The 17,370-nt window shown below is 41.9% G+C and overlaps 1 protein-coding gene across 1 annotated transcript in view; it reads left to right on the forward strand.

Annotated features, from left to right (window-relative positions):
* GREB1L (GREB1 like retinoic acid receptor coactivator) overlaps positions 1-17,370 on the forward strand; it is a 117,209-nt gene that overhangs the window by 33,976 nt on the left and 65,863 nt on the right. Inside the window, exons 9-12 of the mRNA XM_082259555.1 lie at positions 2,457-2,576; positions 4,004-4,126; positions 11,323-11,508; positions 11,640-11,966. Coding sequence (XP_082115681.1) covers positions 2,457-2,576; positions 4,004-4,126; positions 11,323-11,508; positions 11,640-11,966 — 756 coding nt within the window. The remainder of the gene's footprint in view (positions 1-2,456; positions 2,577-4,003; positions 4,127-11,322; positions 11,509-11,639; positions 11,967-17,370) is intronic.

Consider the following 17,370-nt stretch of genomic DNA (forward strand, 5'->3'; position numbering starts at 1 on the left):
CTCATCAGACCTTGAGACGTGATTCGTCCAAGTGCCATATATAGAATTGCTGCCTTGATCTGAAGTATCACAGTGATACCTCATATGTAAGGGACGATCGCTGTTTGCCTGTGTGCAGGACCGACACGTGCATTTGCCTCTCAACGGGAAGACAGGGGCACTTTAAATGTTTTACATTTTTTTTATTTTTACATTGTTGCTTAATTTTTTTTTTTCATTGCTGTCGCAAGGAATGTTAACATCCTTGTCACAGAAAAAGGGAAGGGACAGGTACTCTTTATGAAGAGATCTGGGGTCTTTAGACCCAAAATCCCTCTTCTGCACTTAAAAGCATTCAAAACACCAAGATCTGTGTTTTTTAATGCTTTAGATTTTTAAAAACTGGCACTAATGGTTTCTGATTTACTTAAAGTAAAGACATAGATGGGTGAGTTTGGGGTTGAGGAACTTGGCTGGCCAGCACAGAGTCCTGATCTCAACCCAATAGAACACTATTGGGAAAAATTAGAGCGGAGACTGCGAACCAGGCCTCCTTATCCAATAGCAGTGCCTGACCTCACAAATGCGCTTTGGGAAGAATGGTCAAATATTTCCATAGACACACTCCTAAACCTTGTGGACAGCTTCCCAGATGAGTTGAAGCTGTTAAAGCTGCAAAGGGTGGACCAACTCAATATTGAACCTTACGGACTAAGACTGGGATGCCATTAAAGTGGATGTAAAGTCTTGTTTTTTTTTCTTATAAAAATAACAAACCTGTTATACTTACCTGCTCTGTTGCAGTGGATTTGCACAGAGCAGCCTAGATCCTCCTCTTCTAGGGTCCCTCTTCTGTGATCCTGGCCCCTCACTCCTGTTTAGTGCCCCCCACAGCAAGAAGCTTGTTGTCTGGGCACCAGAACCGAGTCACAGCTCCCTCTCTCTCTCTCCTGATTTGCTAGCTGACTTTGAGTGACAGCAATGGCAGCCAATGGCACCGCTGCTGTGTCTCAGACAATCAGTAGGGAGAATCCCGGATGGCTGAGAAACTCGTGGACATTGCTGGACAGAGAGAACCTCAGCTAAGTGTTAGGGGGGTTGAAGGGGGCTGCTGCACACAGAAGTTTTTTTTTTTTTTATCTTCATGCATAGAATGCATTTTTAAGATAAAAAAAAAAAACCTGGCTTTACAACTCCTTTAAAGTTCCATGTGCGTGTAAAGGCCAGGTGTCCCAATACTTTTGACAATATAGTGTATATCCTCCAACACTCCTAATATACATCACTTCGGATTGGAGATGTTGAAAAAGTCAATGCGTGTAGCAATAAAATTGGTTACTTTAGACCAAAAAAGGATGAATTTTTTCACAAACGAAAAGCATATCGAGAAAATCACCCAAATGTTTATTACAGTTATGGAAAATAGGATCAGCCCTCTTGCACATCTTACATAATCAAAGTGGTGTATAATATATCCTATGAAATCTACATTTTTAAATAAGCCTATCCCTTGCAGATATAGGGGTGTTAAAGTAGGTATGAGGAATCTCATCTTAATTTTCAGCCGAAAGATCTGGAGTATCATGCGACCAGCTAGATCCTCATTTTCCCTTGTTAAAGGATACTGCAAAAGGGGGAGATTAACTTGGAGTATATGGGATAGAGCAGGGCCTTTTCAACAGAGTTCTGGAGGTGATTTTCTCTAGTTCCTAGCTGAGCTGCAGCTGTATGTTTCAATTGGAGGTATTAAAAATGCCAGGAAGTCGGGATAATCAATTCTTGTTGGAGCTGGGAAAAGGGTTTAAAGGAGCCTCTGTCATACAACTGATGGATGTACATGTTTCAGATGTTTTTGCGCCCAGAGGCAGGCATCAGGCAACATAAAAAAATGGGGAAAGATTGGGTTAAACCAAATCGTTTGATTGGGTGAGATAGACTGGGAGAAGTTAGACAGCAATGATAAACATTGACTTTATATATTCAAGGAAACTTTAAAGATAATACCCCATCAGTAGAGTGGAGGGACCTCCTGTAAATCAAAATGGTCAACATTTCATAGGAAGAAACAAGGGCCACCTCCGAGGCCGTGGCTGCATTCTTTAATTGTTGGAAAAGCCACAAATACCAGTTGGGAGGCATATTAACACAATCATAAGTCTGGTTAAGCTAAACCACCCTGGTAGGTTGGCAGCTGCAGAATAGCTAAAGAGATTCTGGGATAAGTTAGGTAGGGATTTGGTATGTAGATACCATTTGGCATGCTTCCTCATGGGTTTATGGTTTAATTTTCAAGCATATATTACAGTTATCTGTCCTCTATCTGCTCAGTTGTTGTATTGCACATTGACTTTAGACATTTCATATTCTTTGTTATTAAAGCGGTCTTAATAAAGTATTAGATATTTACTGTACTTTAAAAGATTTGATCTATTTAACATAGTGATCTAAAAGAGAGGCTTTTTTTTTTTGCCTTGCAGCAGTAATTACATTTTCTGGGCCACCAAAGAAAAGACACCGGGGATGGCCTCCAAGTTCACCAATTCAAACACCTGTTTTGGCCTTCCCTGCACCTCCTATGCGCCCAATAACAAGACCAGGTACAGAGTAAAATCTAAGCATGCTTGTTACTTGTGCTTTGCAGACTCTTTAGTTCAGCTGTTTGGGGGAGAGATGGAATTAGGTTTTTTAATTTTTTTTTATTTTTTAACTGTTAGACTTTGATAAGACAATGTGATGCTATGTTTTAGTGTGATGCTAAAGCCCTGTACACACTGGCCGAATTTCGGAAGACAACAGGCAGAAAAAAACAGCCAACATTCTGCCCGTGTGTATGTCTGTCTGTCCTACAGAAGCTGGCCATTTGGCCGGCATTTGTTGGGAGGTGCATGTTGGAAAGCCAGCAGTCAACCAAATCCTGATCAGCGATCCCAACCAATGGCAAAGAGAGCCAATCAGTGTGTTCTGGTGGGGGGGCCGTGCCCCTGTCAGAACACAACAGCTCACTGGGGGGTGATTGTCGAACTAACCTCACATGGTTAGTACAGCGCCTTCGACCGGAGCTGTCAGGTTTTTTTTTTTTCGTGCAACCCATGGGGTTAGTGTTCATGTGTACCTGGCTTTAGTGTGAGGTTTTTAGCATCTTTTTACACCTTTAGTAGATTCTTTGTTAGAACATTCAGTGGCTGGGTTGGGTGTGGAAGTGTGCTATTTGCAGGACTACTAGTTTGAATTAAAGGGAGAAGAGCCAGAAAAAAAGAAAACTAATGCAGCCACCACAAGTAAGGACTGGTAAGCTGCAATATATTACATTTTTCTTTTTTTAAGAATACAACCAGTGAATTTAGGCTTCCTGATATGCACACTTCTTTTTTTTGCAGCCTACAAATTTTCTCCCAAAACGAGTTACCTGTAAAACTATAACTCCAGGATGCAATATATTAAACACATTTTAATTCAGTTGTCCACGCCTTTAAAAAAAAAAAAAAATACATTTATTTTTACTTACCTCATCAGTCTACTGCTGCTCCTTCTCTGTCCAGTCAACAGGTTGGGTGCAGAAAGATGACACCTTGATATTCCTTAACTATAACTGAAGTGGTGTTTCCCTCTTTGCTTTCTTGTCTGACAGAGGTGCAGGAAAAAAAAAATGTGGCTGGAAAAAAATGACCAAACCTTTGGCAGATAAGACCGGCATATGTGAACCATCCCTGAAGGAAGGTTGGGAGTTATTTAAAAGCTGCTGTCAGCAAGTTATTAGTTCCATCTCAGTTGCGTAATAAGATGTTCGAGTGCTTTTTAGGGATTGTTCACCCAATCAATACTGATCAGTGCGGCTCAACACATTTAGTTTGAACAACTTAATGTACAAATAATAAATTGGAGTTGTCTGAAGGTTTAATTTACTGTGGGCTACTTTGTAAAAGATGCATTGTACACCAGAGAAAAAATTTCCATGTGTTTAGATAGCAAAATAATAATTTTTGTATATCATTTGATCATTTTATTATTCTATTGCATGCTCTAGTCACTGTGCCGCCGCCAGTTCTGGGAGGAGTTTTCCAGCCACAGCCGATCCCAGCAGGGGAAACTGTAATTGTGCCAGAAAACCTGTTGAATAACTCTGGAGTGAGGCCTGTTATTTTGATAGGTGAGCATTGACAGTATTAAAATGTTGTCAATTATAAAACACCCCCTCTTCCTACCCTGTGGAATATTAATGTAACACACTAAATAAATCTTTTGATGTACAGCGGGTATAAAAAAGAATAACCCCCTTTTAAAATAATCACATTTTGTTGCTTTGCAGCTTGCAGTGAAGACTGGTGCTGTATTTACTCAGTGCAACTTATTACATCCAAGTGAAAGAAAATACCAACATGTCAGAAAAAATTAAAATTAATAAAAAAAAACTATTCCCCCTGAGTTGGGAAAAGGATCACCCCCCTCCTAAAAAGGACTTGTAAACCCAATCAGGTGTAGCTAAGCACCTTCTCAATGGCACACAAAGCCATTTGACTTTCAACTGTGAACAGCTGTGGTCAATCTGGTTAGGTCAGCATTAAAAGAGCTTTCCTAGAGCATTTTTACCCTGGTAGTGCAACTGAAGCAAACCATCAACTAAGGGTGGCAAAGCACTATCAAAAAATCTCCAGGATAAAGTCATCTTAGGCTTTTTATCTTAATGCATTCTGTGCATTAAGATAAAAAGCCTTCTGTGTGCAGCAGCTCCCCTCAGTCCCCCTCTTACCTGAGCCCCATCCCTATCCAGTGATGTCCACAAATGCCTCAGCCATTTGGGGCTCTATCTCTCTCCTGATTGGCTTAAACACAGTACCATTAGCTCCCAATGCTGTCACTCAAACCTGGCTAATCAGAAGAGAAAGGGGACGGGGCTGAACGGCAGCTCCAGATACATGGAACTGCAGCTTGGCTCAGGTGCCTCAATATTAAACTGCTTGCTGTGGGGGCACTCAACAGGAGAAAGGGGCCAGGAGCTGCAGCCAGGGACCCAGAGAAGATGAGGATCTGGGCTGCACTGTGCCAAACCACTGCACAGAGGAGTTAAGTAACCTTTTTATTATTTTAATAGAAGAAAAAAAGAAGACTTTACAATCACTTTAGGTCTAATATTAAGGAGTGGAAGGTATTTGGTTTGACAGACTCTCCCTAAATTAGGATGTCGCTCCATGCTGGATGAAAGACCCAGAAAGAAATTGGATAGAGAGGCTACCAAGAGGCCTACAGCAACCCTGGAGCAGTTTCAGGATTTTAGGACAGAGTAGTCATTGTGTGCATGTGTTGACAATATCGCAAATTCTTCACAAATATGGCTTGTATGAGAGGGTTGCAAGAAAAAAGCAACTCCTCAAGAAAAGCCACATACATTCACGACACAACTTTGCCAAAACACACCTTGAAGGTTCTGAGGCCACATGGAAAAAGGTGTTCTGGTCAGATGAGGCTAAAATTGAATTATTTAGCCAACATCAAACAATATGTCTGGCGGAAATCCATCTAGCTCCCCATCCAAATAACACAATTCCTACAGTAAAGCATGGCGTTGTAAATATCCTGTTATGAAGGTGTTTCTCTGCATCAGGGAGTGAAGCACTTGTCATGATTGAAGTAAAAATGGATGGGACAAAATGCCATCAAATTCTTGAGGAATATCTGCTGCCCTCTGCCAGAAAGTTGTAAAGGGGAAGGAGGTTTACCTTCCAACATAACAATGACCCAAAGCACACAACAAAAGTGACCACACTGGTTGAAGGAGAAAAAGGTGACTATCCTTGCATGACCTAGTCAGAGCCTAGTCTTAAACCCAATTGAATATCTGTGGAATGACTTTAAGACTGTAGTCCACAAAAGGTCACCATCAAATTTAACTGAACTTGAGCAGTTCTGCAAAGAAAAGTGGGCATATATTGCAAAGTCTAGATGTGTAATAGTAGTAGAGACTAGGGATGATCAAACGGTTCGGGTCCACCATCGGTTCGGCCCGAACATTGGGTGTTCAAGGTTCGGCCGAATTTAGAACTTTTTGCCCAAAAAGTTCGGAATTCGGCAACCAGAACCGCCCAAAATGCAATGCTTCAGGAAATGGGCTTTAAAAGCCCGTGATTGGACCAGAACCATTAGCAAAAGCCAATTGAGGGGGCAGGAGAATGCTAGGTATGTGATTGGAGTGACTAGGGGGTCCCTAGACCAATCATTAGTGAATACGCCCCCCAGTATATAAGATCGCCCCCGCCATATTCCTAGCATTGTTATACTGGACATGGAAGAGAGTGGAAGCAGTTCTGTGAATTTTACTTTAAAAGTGTCCTTTAGCATTTATTAGTGTGAGGAAAGGGATATCTAGTGTAGTTAGAGTGCTCCTTTACACTTTAGTTAGCTTCAAAAATTCAGTTTCTGTAGGGAAAGTGTTAAGTGTCAGGGGACCGTAGTGTAGTGTAGGGTTAACTGGCAGTGACTGCTATGGCAGGGTGACAAAACCCTTCCATAGCAGGGTGACCGCTATAGAGAAAAGATTGTTTCTCTGAATAGCTTCATCACACCCATATGGCTTCTCACCAGCCAAGCATTTTTTATGCTGCAGGGGCTGCCACTGCCAGTGCTTTTTTGAAGACATGTTTGATGTCAGACATGACATCTGAACATGTGTATAGGGGGTATATATAGATATATATGTCTGAATATATACCCCTAGACATATATAGGTGTGATAGTAGCAGAAATAAATGCTTGCGCTAATGAAATTATTTACAGTAATATGTTTCTGCTACTATCACACCTATATATGTCTAGGGGTATATATTCAGACATATATGTCTATATATACCCCCTATACACATGTTCAGATGTTTTGCCTGCCTCAAAAGAACCCAAAAAAATGCCAAAAATACGTTAGCGTAAAAAAAAAAAAAATGCCAAGGTGTGTTTTTGCTGGCATTTTTTGGGGGGTTTTGGAGGCAGGCAAAACATCTGAACTTGTGCACAGTACCACCATACACAAGTTCAGATGTTTTGCCTGCCTCAAAAGAACCCAATAAAATGCCAAAAAAACGCTAGCATCAAAAAAAATGCCCAGGTGTGTTTTTGCTGGCATTTTTTGGGGGTTTTTGGAGGCAGGCAAAACATCAGAACTTGTGCACAGTACCACTATACACAAGTTCAGATGTTTTTCCTGACTGCAAAGATCCCAAAAAAATGCCTTCTATTAAACCGGCAAGGTGTTACAGGAGCGAAGCAAACCCCCTGTCAGAAAGTTTTCTAATACAAACAATCCTTTTTTTCTGGTTCTGGACATGCTACAGAGCTGAAACTTCACAGGTACACCTTTTAGACCCCCCAGCCACAAAATCACACAAAAAAAGTTCTTAAAAATTGTCATTTTTGATAAAAAAGCCAATTATTGAAAAATTAAAAAAAAAAAAGAGATTTTTTGATTTTTACTTTGGGTTTAGTATCTGGGGGGTCTAAAAGGTGTGCATGTGAAGTTTCAGCTCTGTAGCATGTCCAGAACCATGAAAAAAAAAAAGATAATTTTTCAGTAGAACAGGGATGTGGGTCGGGACCCTCCTTTAACTTTAACACCTATATGATCTTTTTTCTGGTTCTGGACATGCTACAGAGCTGAAACTTCACAGGTACACCCTTTAGACCCCCCAGACACAAAATCACACAAAAAAAAGTTCTTAAAAATTGTCATTTTTGATAAAAAAGCCAATTATTGAAAAAAAAAAAAAAAAAAAAGAGATTTTTTGATTTTTACTTTGGATTTCAGATCTGGGGGGTCTAAAAGGTGTACATGTGAATTTTCAGCTCTGTAGCCTGTCCAGAACCATAAAAAAAAAAAAGATTGTTTGTATTAGAAAACTTTCTGACAGGGGGTTTGCTTCGCTGCTGTAACACCTTGCCGGTTTAATAGAAGGCATTCTTTTGAGTTCTTTGCAGTCAGGAAAAACATCTGAACTTGTGTATAGTGGTACTGTGCACAAGTTCTGATGTTTTGCCTGCCTCCAAAACATGCCAGCAAAAACACACCTGTGCATTTTTTTTTTTGACGCTAGCGTTTTTTTTGGCATTTTTTGGGGTTCTTTTGAGGCAGGCAAAACATCTGAACTTGTGTATAGTGGTATATATACACACATACATATATTTATATACACACCTAGACATATATAGGTGTGACAGTAGCAGAAATATATTACTGTAAATGATTTCATTAGCGCAAGCATATATTTCTGCTACTATCACACCTATATATGTCTAGGTGTGTATATAAATATATGGATGTGTGTTTTTACACCACTATACACAAGTTCAGATGTTTTGCCTGCCTCAAAAGAACCCCAAAAAATGCCAAAAAAAACGCTACCGTCAAAAAAAAAATGCCCAGGTGTTTTTGCTGGCATTTTTGGGGGGGTTTTGGAGGCAGGCAAAACATCAGAACTTGTGCACAGTACCACTATACACAAGTTCAGATGTTTTTCCTGACTGCAAAGAACTCAAAAAAATGCCTGCTATTAAACCGGCAAGGTGTTACAGCAGCGAAGCAAACCCCCTGTCAGAAAGTTTTCTAATACAAACGATCTTTTTTTTATGGTTCTGGACATGCTACAGAGCTGAAACTTCACATGCACACCTTTTTAGACCCCCCAGATCTGAAATCCAAAGTATAAAAATCAAAAAATCTTTTTTTTTTTTTTTCAATAATTGGCTTTTTTATCAAAAATTACAATTTCTAAGAACTTTTTTTGTGTGATTTTGTGTCTGGGGGGTCTAAAAGGTGTACCTGTGAAGTTTCAGCTCTGTAGCATGTCCAGAACCAGAAAAAAAGATCATATAGGTGTTAAAGTTAAAGGAGGGTCCCGACCCACATCCCTGTTCTACTGAAAAATTATTTTTTTTTCATGGTTCTGGACATGCTATAGAGCTGAAACTTCACATGCACACCTTTTTAGACCCCCCAGATACTAAATCCAAAGTAAAAATCAAAAACCTTTTTTTTTGATTACCGAAGTTCGGGTCCCATTGATTTCAATGGGGTTCTGAAATCCGGGCCGAACTTTTGGAAAATTCGGGTGTTCTGGTCGAACCGAACTTTTCAAAAGTTCGATCATCCTTAGTAGAGACGAATCCCAACAGACTAAAGGCAGTAAATAATGCAAAAGGTGGTAAACATAATACTGACACAAGGAGGGTGATCCTTTTTCCAACTCACTGATTCTGTTTTTGATTTTTTATTTCTTTTTTTTCTGACAAGTTGGTGTTCTATTTTTCACTTGGATGTTATAAGTTGCACTGAGTAAATACAGCTGGTTAAATAATAACTGTCTGTCTTCATTTCAGGTTGCAAAGCGACAAAATTAGATTATTTAAAAGGGGATCGATTATTTTCTATACCCTCTGTTCATTCCATTACACTAACCAATGTAGTTAAGACTGTAGAAATATGTTAAATAAACCTGAAAATTTTACAGTGTTGAACATGGAAAAAATATATGACCACTCTCTCCTAGATAGTCCTCTTCAGTCAGGGAAAGGCTTATTGTCCAGCACTCTTCAGCTAAGCATGCATACAAGTACTGAGCCGAAGCCAAGTATAAATGGCATAAGTCCATAAATCTATGTTGGTAGTAGAGAAGGAACTAGAGACTGGAACTCTTTACCCTTAAAAATCACATGCCATCTTGACATTTAAAGCAAAGTTATATTGTGTATTCAGCAAGGGTATATTTAAAAAAAAAAATTCTTCCAATGGTAGCGTTATTTTTATCTAGTTGATTTTTTACTTTTACATACAAGTGGAATGTTAGTTAGAAAAACGAACAGGTGGGATTTTTAATTTAGAATAGACTAACTACACCACTTCTGCATTAAAGTTTCTTGCCTGTCTGTCATTGTACACTGAGCTGCAAACGCAATGTACAATTTCTGCATCTACCGAAAAGAATGCGGTCTAGAGCATGCGTAGGAGTTCTATCATCAATTAAGATCAGGAACCCAGAAGAAGACCGGCCAAAGATGTCAGTGTATGGTGAGGGAGCTCTGGACACAGAAGTGCTGGATTCAAGGGATTAAAGTTTTGCCTAAAATGTATTAAGGCTGTACTTTAACTTTTACTTTAAAATATTTAAAGCCAGAATCACCATACCTGAAAGTAATGAGAATTTCAACATTTTGAGCTGTCACCAGAAGTATCAAGGAACTTCCAATGGGAAGACTTGCTCCTGTGACAGTTGTCTGAGCACAAAGTATTATGATTCCCTACGCTCTGTAAAAATAAAATAAAATAAATAAAACCTTTTTAGATTGAATTGTGTATGAAGGAATCCGCCCTGCCTGCTATTGTATTCAGCAGCTAGCAGGACCCATGACTGCTGAATACCCGACCAGTCTCTGCTTCAGATTGGATGCAATCACTGTTCCATCAGTAATTTTCCACCTAGCTCCTTCTGCAAAAGTCAACTAAAAAATCCGCTTTTGTTGAGCCAGGTGTTGCTTGCAGGGCCACCCACAGCTTGAATTTTAACTGATTGAGCTGGAATCTGCCAAAATTTGATCAGTGCCCTAGAAGGTAAACGATAGATGCTTGCTACCATATAGTTATCTGCCTCATCTACTTTATATTTTGGTTTTTAGATATTGGTTTTGGTGACTTTTAATCACTTAACAGCGCTTATAGGGCAGCTACTAAAAAAAAAATGCTACCAGCCTAGTGCATGGTCTTCTGCATACACATATACTTCATTATGTGCAGTGCAGATTTCCATCATGTTTAGTCCACGCCTCTATAATAATGAAGGAACCAAGATTAATGTCTTGACTGTGGGGTGAGGTACATGAGCAATTTGGGTACATAGAATACAGAAATATGTAAGGGTTTACTTTTCAACTTGGATAAGGATTATAGTGTAAATACTTGTAGTTTTGATGAAGCTGCTGTACATAAACTGAAGTAAAGTACTTTAAAAAATAGACAAGTCATGGCAATAGAAGTGATTTTCCAATGTTTTTTATGGACCTTCTCCAGGGCTTTTTCTCTAAACAGTGAATGTGCTGCATTCAGAAAGCAGGGCTTGGACTGACTTGAACAGCACCATATGTAATTATTTTCTAAAAATACATTTTCTTATGAATCTGAGTGCTTTTGTGTTGTTTTTGACATTCATGTACAGAAAATTGGAACTTTCCGCTATTATATTGTGGCAACTGCCCTGTTTATTACATGTCACTGGATCTTCAGACATAATTTATAACAAAAGTCATTAAATCTTCTAGCTTTCATTGTTAAAATAAAGGGTTTGAGCTGTTTTCTATTTCTGAATATTGTTCTAGGCTATGGTGCCTTGCCATATTTCTATGGGAATGTTGGAGATATTGTTGTAAGTCCAATGTTAGTGAATTGCTACAAGTTACAGGAGTTGGAAAAGAAGGAACTAGATCAGATGGGAGTGGCCAGCATGCAGTTTCTGAGTGTAGAAAACCTCATTCTTCTGACGATCCAATATCTTGTGAAGCTTGGTGAGTACAAACTATTTTGACTATTTTCAACTTTATTTATTTTTTCCCTTTTTTATTTCTGCATGTTACTTTTTAAAAAACTTTGCTACTAAATTGTACTTTTCTATAATGTAAATATTTTACCTTTTTAGGTTCAGATCAAATACCCATTCGAGAAGTGTTTGAGCAAATTGTGCTGAAAGCTCTACAGGAATTTACTTATAAAGAGCGTTCTTTGCCTATGACTTCTCCTGCCATGTTGGTAACACAAGCTCAGTTACCTTGGTTGGCTCGTTTGTCAGCCAGTGTCTCTCAGGATTCGGTTCATGTTCTTGTTACCCAAAACTCTCTAGCAGAGGGAATCTCTGAGACTCTTCGATCTTTAAGTGATATGAAACCTCAGCAGAAGATTCCTGACTATGTAGTAGCAATCTGTTCCTCAAAGGCACGGGGAAATGAGTTTTGTGTTATTGCTCTTGGTAAGTAACAGAATATGCAAATAGTAAACTGATTAAACCAGAAACTGGCTCTCAAAATATATCTATATACTATAAGGGGTTTTTATATACTGTATAAATAAAAATAGTATATGAAGTGATTCTAAAGGTTGTATTTTTAATAAATCAACAAACCTGTTATCTTTACCTGCTCTGTGCTATTGGGGGGGGGAACCTTCTGCCTTTTAAAACCACTTGAGGATGATCTGAATCTGTTGTGTAAGATAGGATATATTGGGCCTTTTTTAAACTTTATTTCCTTTTATTAAAGATTAAATAATTTTGACCCCTTCAGGTACTACTACCAAGAGTGGTTTGATAGATTTATGCTCTAATCACTTAGTGGCGGTGAGCTCTAAGGTACATCTGCGATGTGGAGATGTAGGTGACATAGATGAGGACCAGTGGTCAGCAGCTCTGAAAGCAATACCTGCTGTATCTTTCTATCCCTCCCAGAAACCGACACAGGTGTTTATTCTACATGGGGTTTACTATACCCCTCAATAACTGTTCATGAGCTAGGACTGACTTGCCATGTTGCCCTAAGTGCTTTAGCTTCAGTAGTACTATATATTTTATGTACTCTTGGCAATGTCCCAAATTACTTAGATACTGGTCAGCCATCTTTTAAACTGTCCAAGACCTGTGCACCACTCCATTGCCATTTGAGCCTAAGAGCGCATCTGAGCATTATCTTTGAAGCCATAGCTCCACCATTACCCCATTATGCAAATATTGTTGCATTTGTTCTTCCTTGCTCTCAAACTCATAGCACAGAGATGACTCCTTAGATCTCCTGCCCCGTACCTTTCTACAGTGGCCATATTACAGAGAAAAATTAAGATATTAGCATAGTGGCTACCCAAGAAAATATACAAAATATGATCATCACGGATGCCAGCCTGTCCAGCTGGGGAGACGTCCTCTGCAAGCATTGTGCTCAGGGGATCTGGACGCTGGAAGAGTCCTGACTACCGATCAATGTCTTGGAACCCCCGAGCAATCAGACCATTGGACAGATCGTCTTCAGGGATGTACAGTGCGCATTCAATCGGACAATGCCACGGCCGTGGCTTATGTGAATTACCAATGGGGCACAAGTGTCCTGCCGGCTCTGGAGGTAGCCGGCATTCTAAGGTGGGTAGAATGGTTCGTTCCAGCCCTCTCCACTGTACACATTCCCAGAGTGGAAAACTGGCAGGCGGATCACCTCAGTCGGCAGGCGTTGGACCAAGGGGAGTGGTCCCTTCATCTAGAGGTGTTTTATCAGTTGTCTCCCCGGTGGGGTACCCCGGAGGTGGATCTGTTGGCATCTAAACAGAGGTTTGTGGCTCGGTCAAGGGATCCTCTGGCGGACCCCATAGACTCGCTGGTGTCCCTATGGGGTCAGTATCGTCTGATGTACGCCTTCCCCCCTCTCAAGCTTCTGCCTAGACCTATATGCAGGATTGAGGCAGAAAGGATTCTGGTCATCTTTAGTGGCTCTGGACTGGCCTCGACAGGCTTGGTACTCCATTCTGGTGCAGCTGGTCGCAGACGTTCCTTGGAAGCTTACTTTCAGGGAGGATCTGCTGTTCAAAGGACCGATTTTACATGGCTTTGACAGCTTGTCTTTTGAACACCAGGTGCTGAAGGATAGAAGTTTATCTGAGTTGGTGATTCCTACACGGTTGAAAGCCAGGAAATCTACTTCTAGAAAGATCTACCATCGTACGTGAAAGAGGTAAATTGGGTGGCGTGAGTCTCTTGGGGTTCATCCTCGCTCCTAATTGATGGCTCAGATCTTGACCTTCCTTCAACGGGGAGGGGGGGGGGGTTTGAACAGAAGTTCACCTTGAGTACCATCAAGGGCCAGGTGTTGGCTTTGCCAGTCTTCTTCCAAAGACCTTTTGCCACACACTCCCTGGTGCATAGCTTTCTTTAGGGTGTCTGACATGTGGTTCCTCCAGTGCGGGCTCCATTGCCGCCTTGGGATCCTAATTTGGTGCTTTCAGCTCTACAGAAGCCTCCCTTTGAAAATATTCAGGAGATTCCCCTGCTTACGCGGTCCCAGAAGGTGACCTTTTTAGTGGCTATCCCCTCTGTGCGCAGGGTATTGGAACTGGCAGCGTTATCCTGTCGTTTTACCTTACCTAGTGATTCCCAGAGATATGGTGGTTCTTCGTCCCTGTCCATTGTTCCTTCCAAAGGTTGTCTCTGATTTTCATTTGAACGAAGACATTGTGTTGCCTTCTCTGTGTCCCAGAACTAAACATCTGAAGGAAATTGCCTTTGCATGCCTTGGATGTGGTCTGGCAATTGGGGTGTGCCTGGCAGCTACAGAGTCTTTCAGGAAGTCACTCACTATTTGTGCTCATGGATGGGGCTCGAAAAGGGTTGTCAACTTCCTCTGCAACCATTTCTAGATTGATCAGACAGACAGTGGTTCAAGCCTATTCCATCAAGGGTCAGGTTCCTCCTTTCCCTGTTAAGGTGCACTCTACTAGGGCGCTTAGTGCCTCCAGGGTCTTCTGCCATCAGGCGTCAGTGACGCAGGTTTGCAAGTCGGCCACCTTGTCGTCAGTGCACACTTTTACAAAGTTTTTTTAAAGTGGATGTGTTTTGGCTGCAAGATTTTGCAGGCTGCTGTTGAGAGGACCTGATCCTCTTTGAGGGTGTATTTTTTTTTTTTCCGGTGGGCTCCAGTTGTTTTGGTTGAGCTCCTGTTGCCTGGTTGGCTACTGTTTAGCCTTGAATTTTTTTGCTGTTCCCACCCCTCATGTTTAACATTGCTTTGGGACGTGACAGCGGTTAAAAACATCTGAAGCTGTGTTTGTGAACGAAAGAGAAAATGGGATTTTTGACTTACTGTAAAAACCCATTTCTCTATCGCTCATTGACAGACGTAGTCTTCTTGATTCTCAAGAGCTGGGTTATGTTGTCTCCGCAGGAGTAGGACTAGGCAGAATGACAAAACGTTCTGGCTCCACCCTAGGGGCAGTCCCTGAGGGTATATCCTCCCTCTCTCTGCTACAGGGAATCAGTTTTTTTCTGTCTAGTCAGGAGTAAGGACCTTGCTGGGATCTTTTGGTCCTGGCAAGACTTTTTTTCTTTAAGAAAAAGACATTTTTTAGGTAGTTTTCTCCAGTGTTTTTTTCCTGTGAGATCTTCAAGCAAAAATGCCGGACTGGGCGACACTTGTGGTCACCCCAGCCGGCCTACGAGCGCGTGCAGACCATGGCATTGCGCTTGGTCGGCCGCGACATATTCAAGTAAGTATGCGGGGCCGGGCGACGGGCTGGATGTTGAAATCCAGTGGTCACCCCGGTTTCTGCCTAAAAGCGCGTGCAGACCAGTGCGCTGAGTCGGCCGCGACGGAGTCCCAGTAAAGGGACTGACTTTGCGAGTTAAAAGTCTTGCTTGGACGCCAGGTACCAGAGAGTCAAGGCGTCCACAAACCCCCACCCCGGTGGAGAGGGTATTGTGAAGAGAGGGTGCCTGTCGGTTCGGTATGGTGAGTAAACGTTCCCTTTTTTCCTCATTATGAGGCAGTATATATTATGGGCCCCTCCATATATGGTCAGTATATATCTGATACTTACAAGTCCCCCTTGTAATACAGCATGTGTTTGTGGGAAGTGGACTTGGTTCAAGAGCTAACACTCTACCCAGCAGACTGTAACATTACAGCAGACATAGGAGGTATAATCCTACCTTATGTGCAGTGTATCTCTGTAGATCCATATGTCACCTCTTAGCAGAGTGCAGGTGGATGTGCTGGGAAGACGATATCGGCGGTCCGCCGCCATTTTGCCGTAGACCGAATGCCTGTATGTCCTCAGGTCACGCCGGCCGCCATGTTTTTGGAGTCTTATGTCTCTTCTATGGGGGCGGCCATGTTTTGTGAGCCCAGCTACCTCGTGGAGGGCTGGGAACGCCGGAAGGCGTACACAGGGGGCGGAGCCACGCCTTCTGCCCGGGAAAAAGCAAACAGCTCCTTCCAGTCTGTGTAAGACAGACGCTGACTGCAGTTTGTTGGAAACTGCACTGCATCGGTTGGTGAGCCTTGGGGGTCCCTCTCTCTCTCTCTGGGATCGAGAAGCAGGTACTCTGAGGGGCGCTATTGCGCTAGGGGGAGACACACACAAAAAAAAAAAAAAATTTTTTTGTTTTTGCTGGCAAAGGTGTCCTGTATTAACATGGACCCTGCCACTCATGTATCTCCTCCGGATCCCCTCGAGGGGTCTGCGGGATCCTCCAGCACCCCATTGACAATTGAATCTTTGTCAGCTATTATGGAAACTTTTGTGTCCCGGGTGGAAGTGGCTTGTCAGGGACAGGGCGCAAGAAAGCGACCCCCGCCTAACCCCTTATTATCTGAAACTTCGGATTCAGACTCTGAGCCTATTTCTGCAGTTGCAGGTACTTCATCTGGTATTGGTGTCTCGGGTCCTGTCTCTTCAGACAGTGAGGAGGATGTTTCGGCATCCGCCATAGCCCGAGAGGAAGCGTTGGTAAACGCACTCATTGTATCTGTTCAAGAGACTTTAAGGTTACAGGGTATTCCATCAGAAATAGCTGAAACTGAGATCCCTTTTGGGACTAAAAAGCGCATCAAAGTGGCAAAGGTTTTTCCATTGCCCAAATGTTTTGGCAATCCAATCGATGAAGAATGGCGTCTGCCAAAACGCACTTTTAATATTTCTAAACGCATTGACAGGCATTATCCGTTTGAGGAAACCCTTATTAAGAAATGGACAGAACCACCTGTGGTGGATTCACCTATTGCTAGATTGAATAAAGCCACGGTTATTCCTTTAGAAGACGCTCCGTCTTTTAAAGATCCAGTGGATCGCAAGATAGAAGCTATGTCTCGCACCATGTTTTCCTTGATTGGATCAGCTTTCAGGCCAATAATTGCTATTGGTCTGGTTTCGCAGGCTGTAACTGAATGGACCAAGTGGTAACGCCGGGACTTAGAAGAAGTCCCTCAGGCGGTATCAGATTTGTTGGAACAAATGATACAGGGGTTACAGTTTGTATGTGATGCGGCGTTAGACGCCACTCCATTAATGGCGCGAGCATCAGTCTCAGCAGTGGTTCTCAGGCGTACACTGTGGCTAAAAGGTTGGTTAGCCGACCAAGGTTCCAAAAAAGCATTGGCTAATATCCCCTTTTCAGGAGAGCGTCTATTTGGAGCCAACTTAGATGAGATCATTAAGGATCTCACCGGTGGAAAAAGCACCTTTTTACCGCAAAATTTTAAAGGTAGAGGAACTCGTCAAAGACGAGGGCCTTCTTTTTCTGCTCACAAGAGGTTTTTTCGTCCAGCGGGTGAAAAAACTAAGTCCTCCAAAGCTCCTGCAGGAGGCGTCAGGGGTCGTTGGTCGGGCAAGCAAAAGCCCGG

The sequence above is a fragment of the Pelophylax lessonae genome (assembly GCF_965119305.1).
Source record: "Pelophylax lessonae genome assembly, chromosome: 5".
Taxonomy (NCBI): domain Eukaryota; kingdom Metazoa; phylum Chordata; class Amphibia; order Anura; family Ranidae; genus Pelophylax; species Pelophylax lessonae.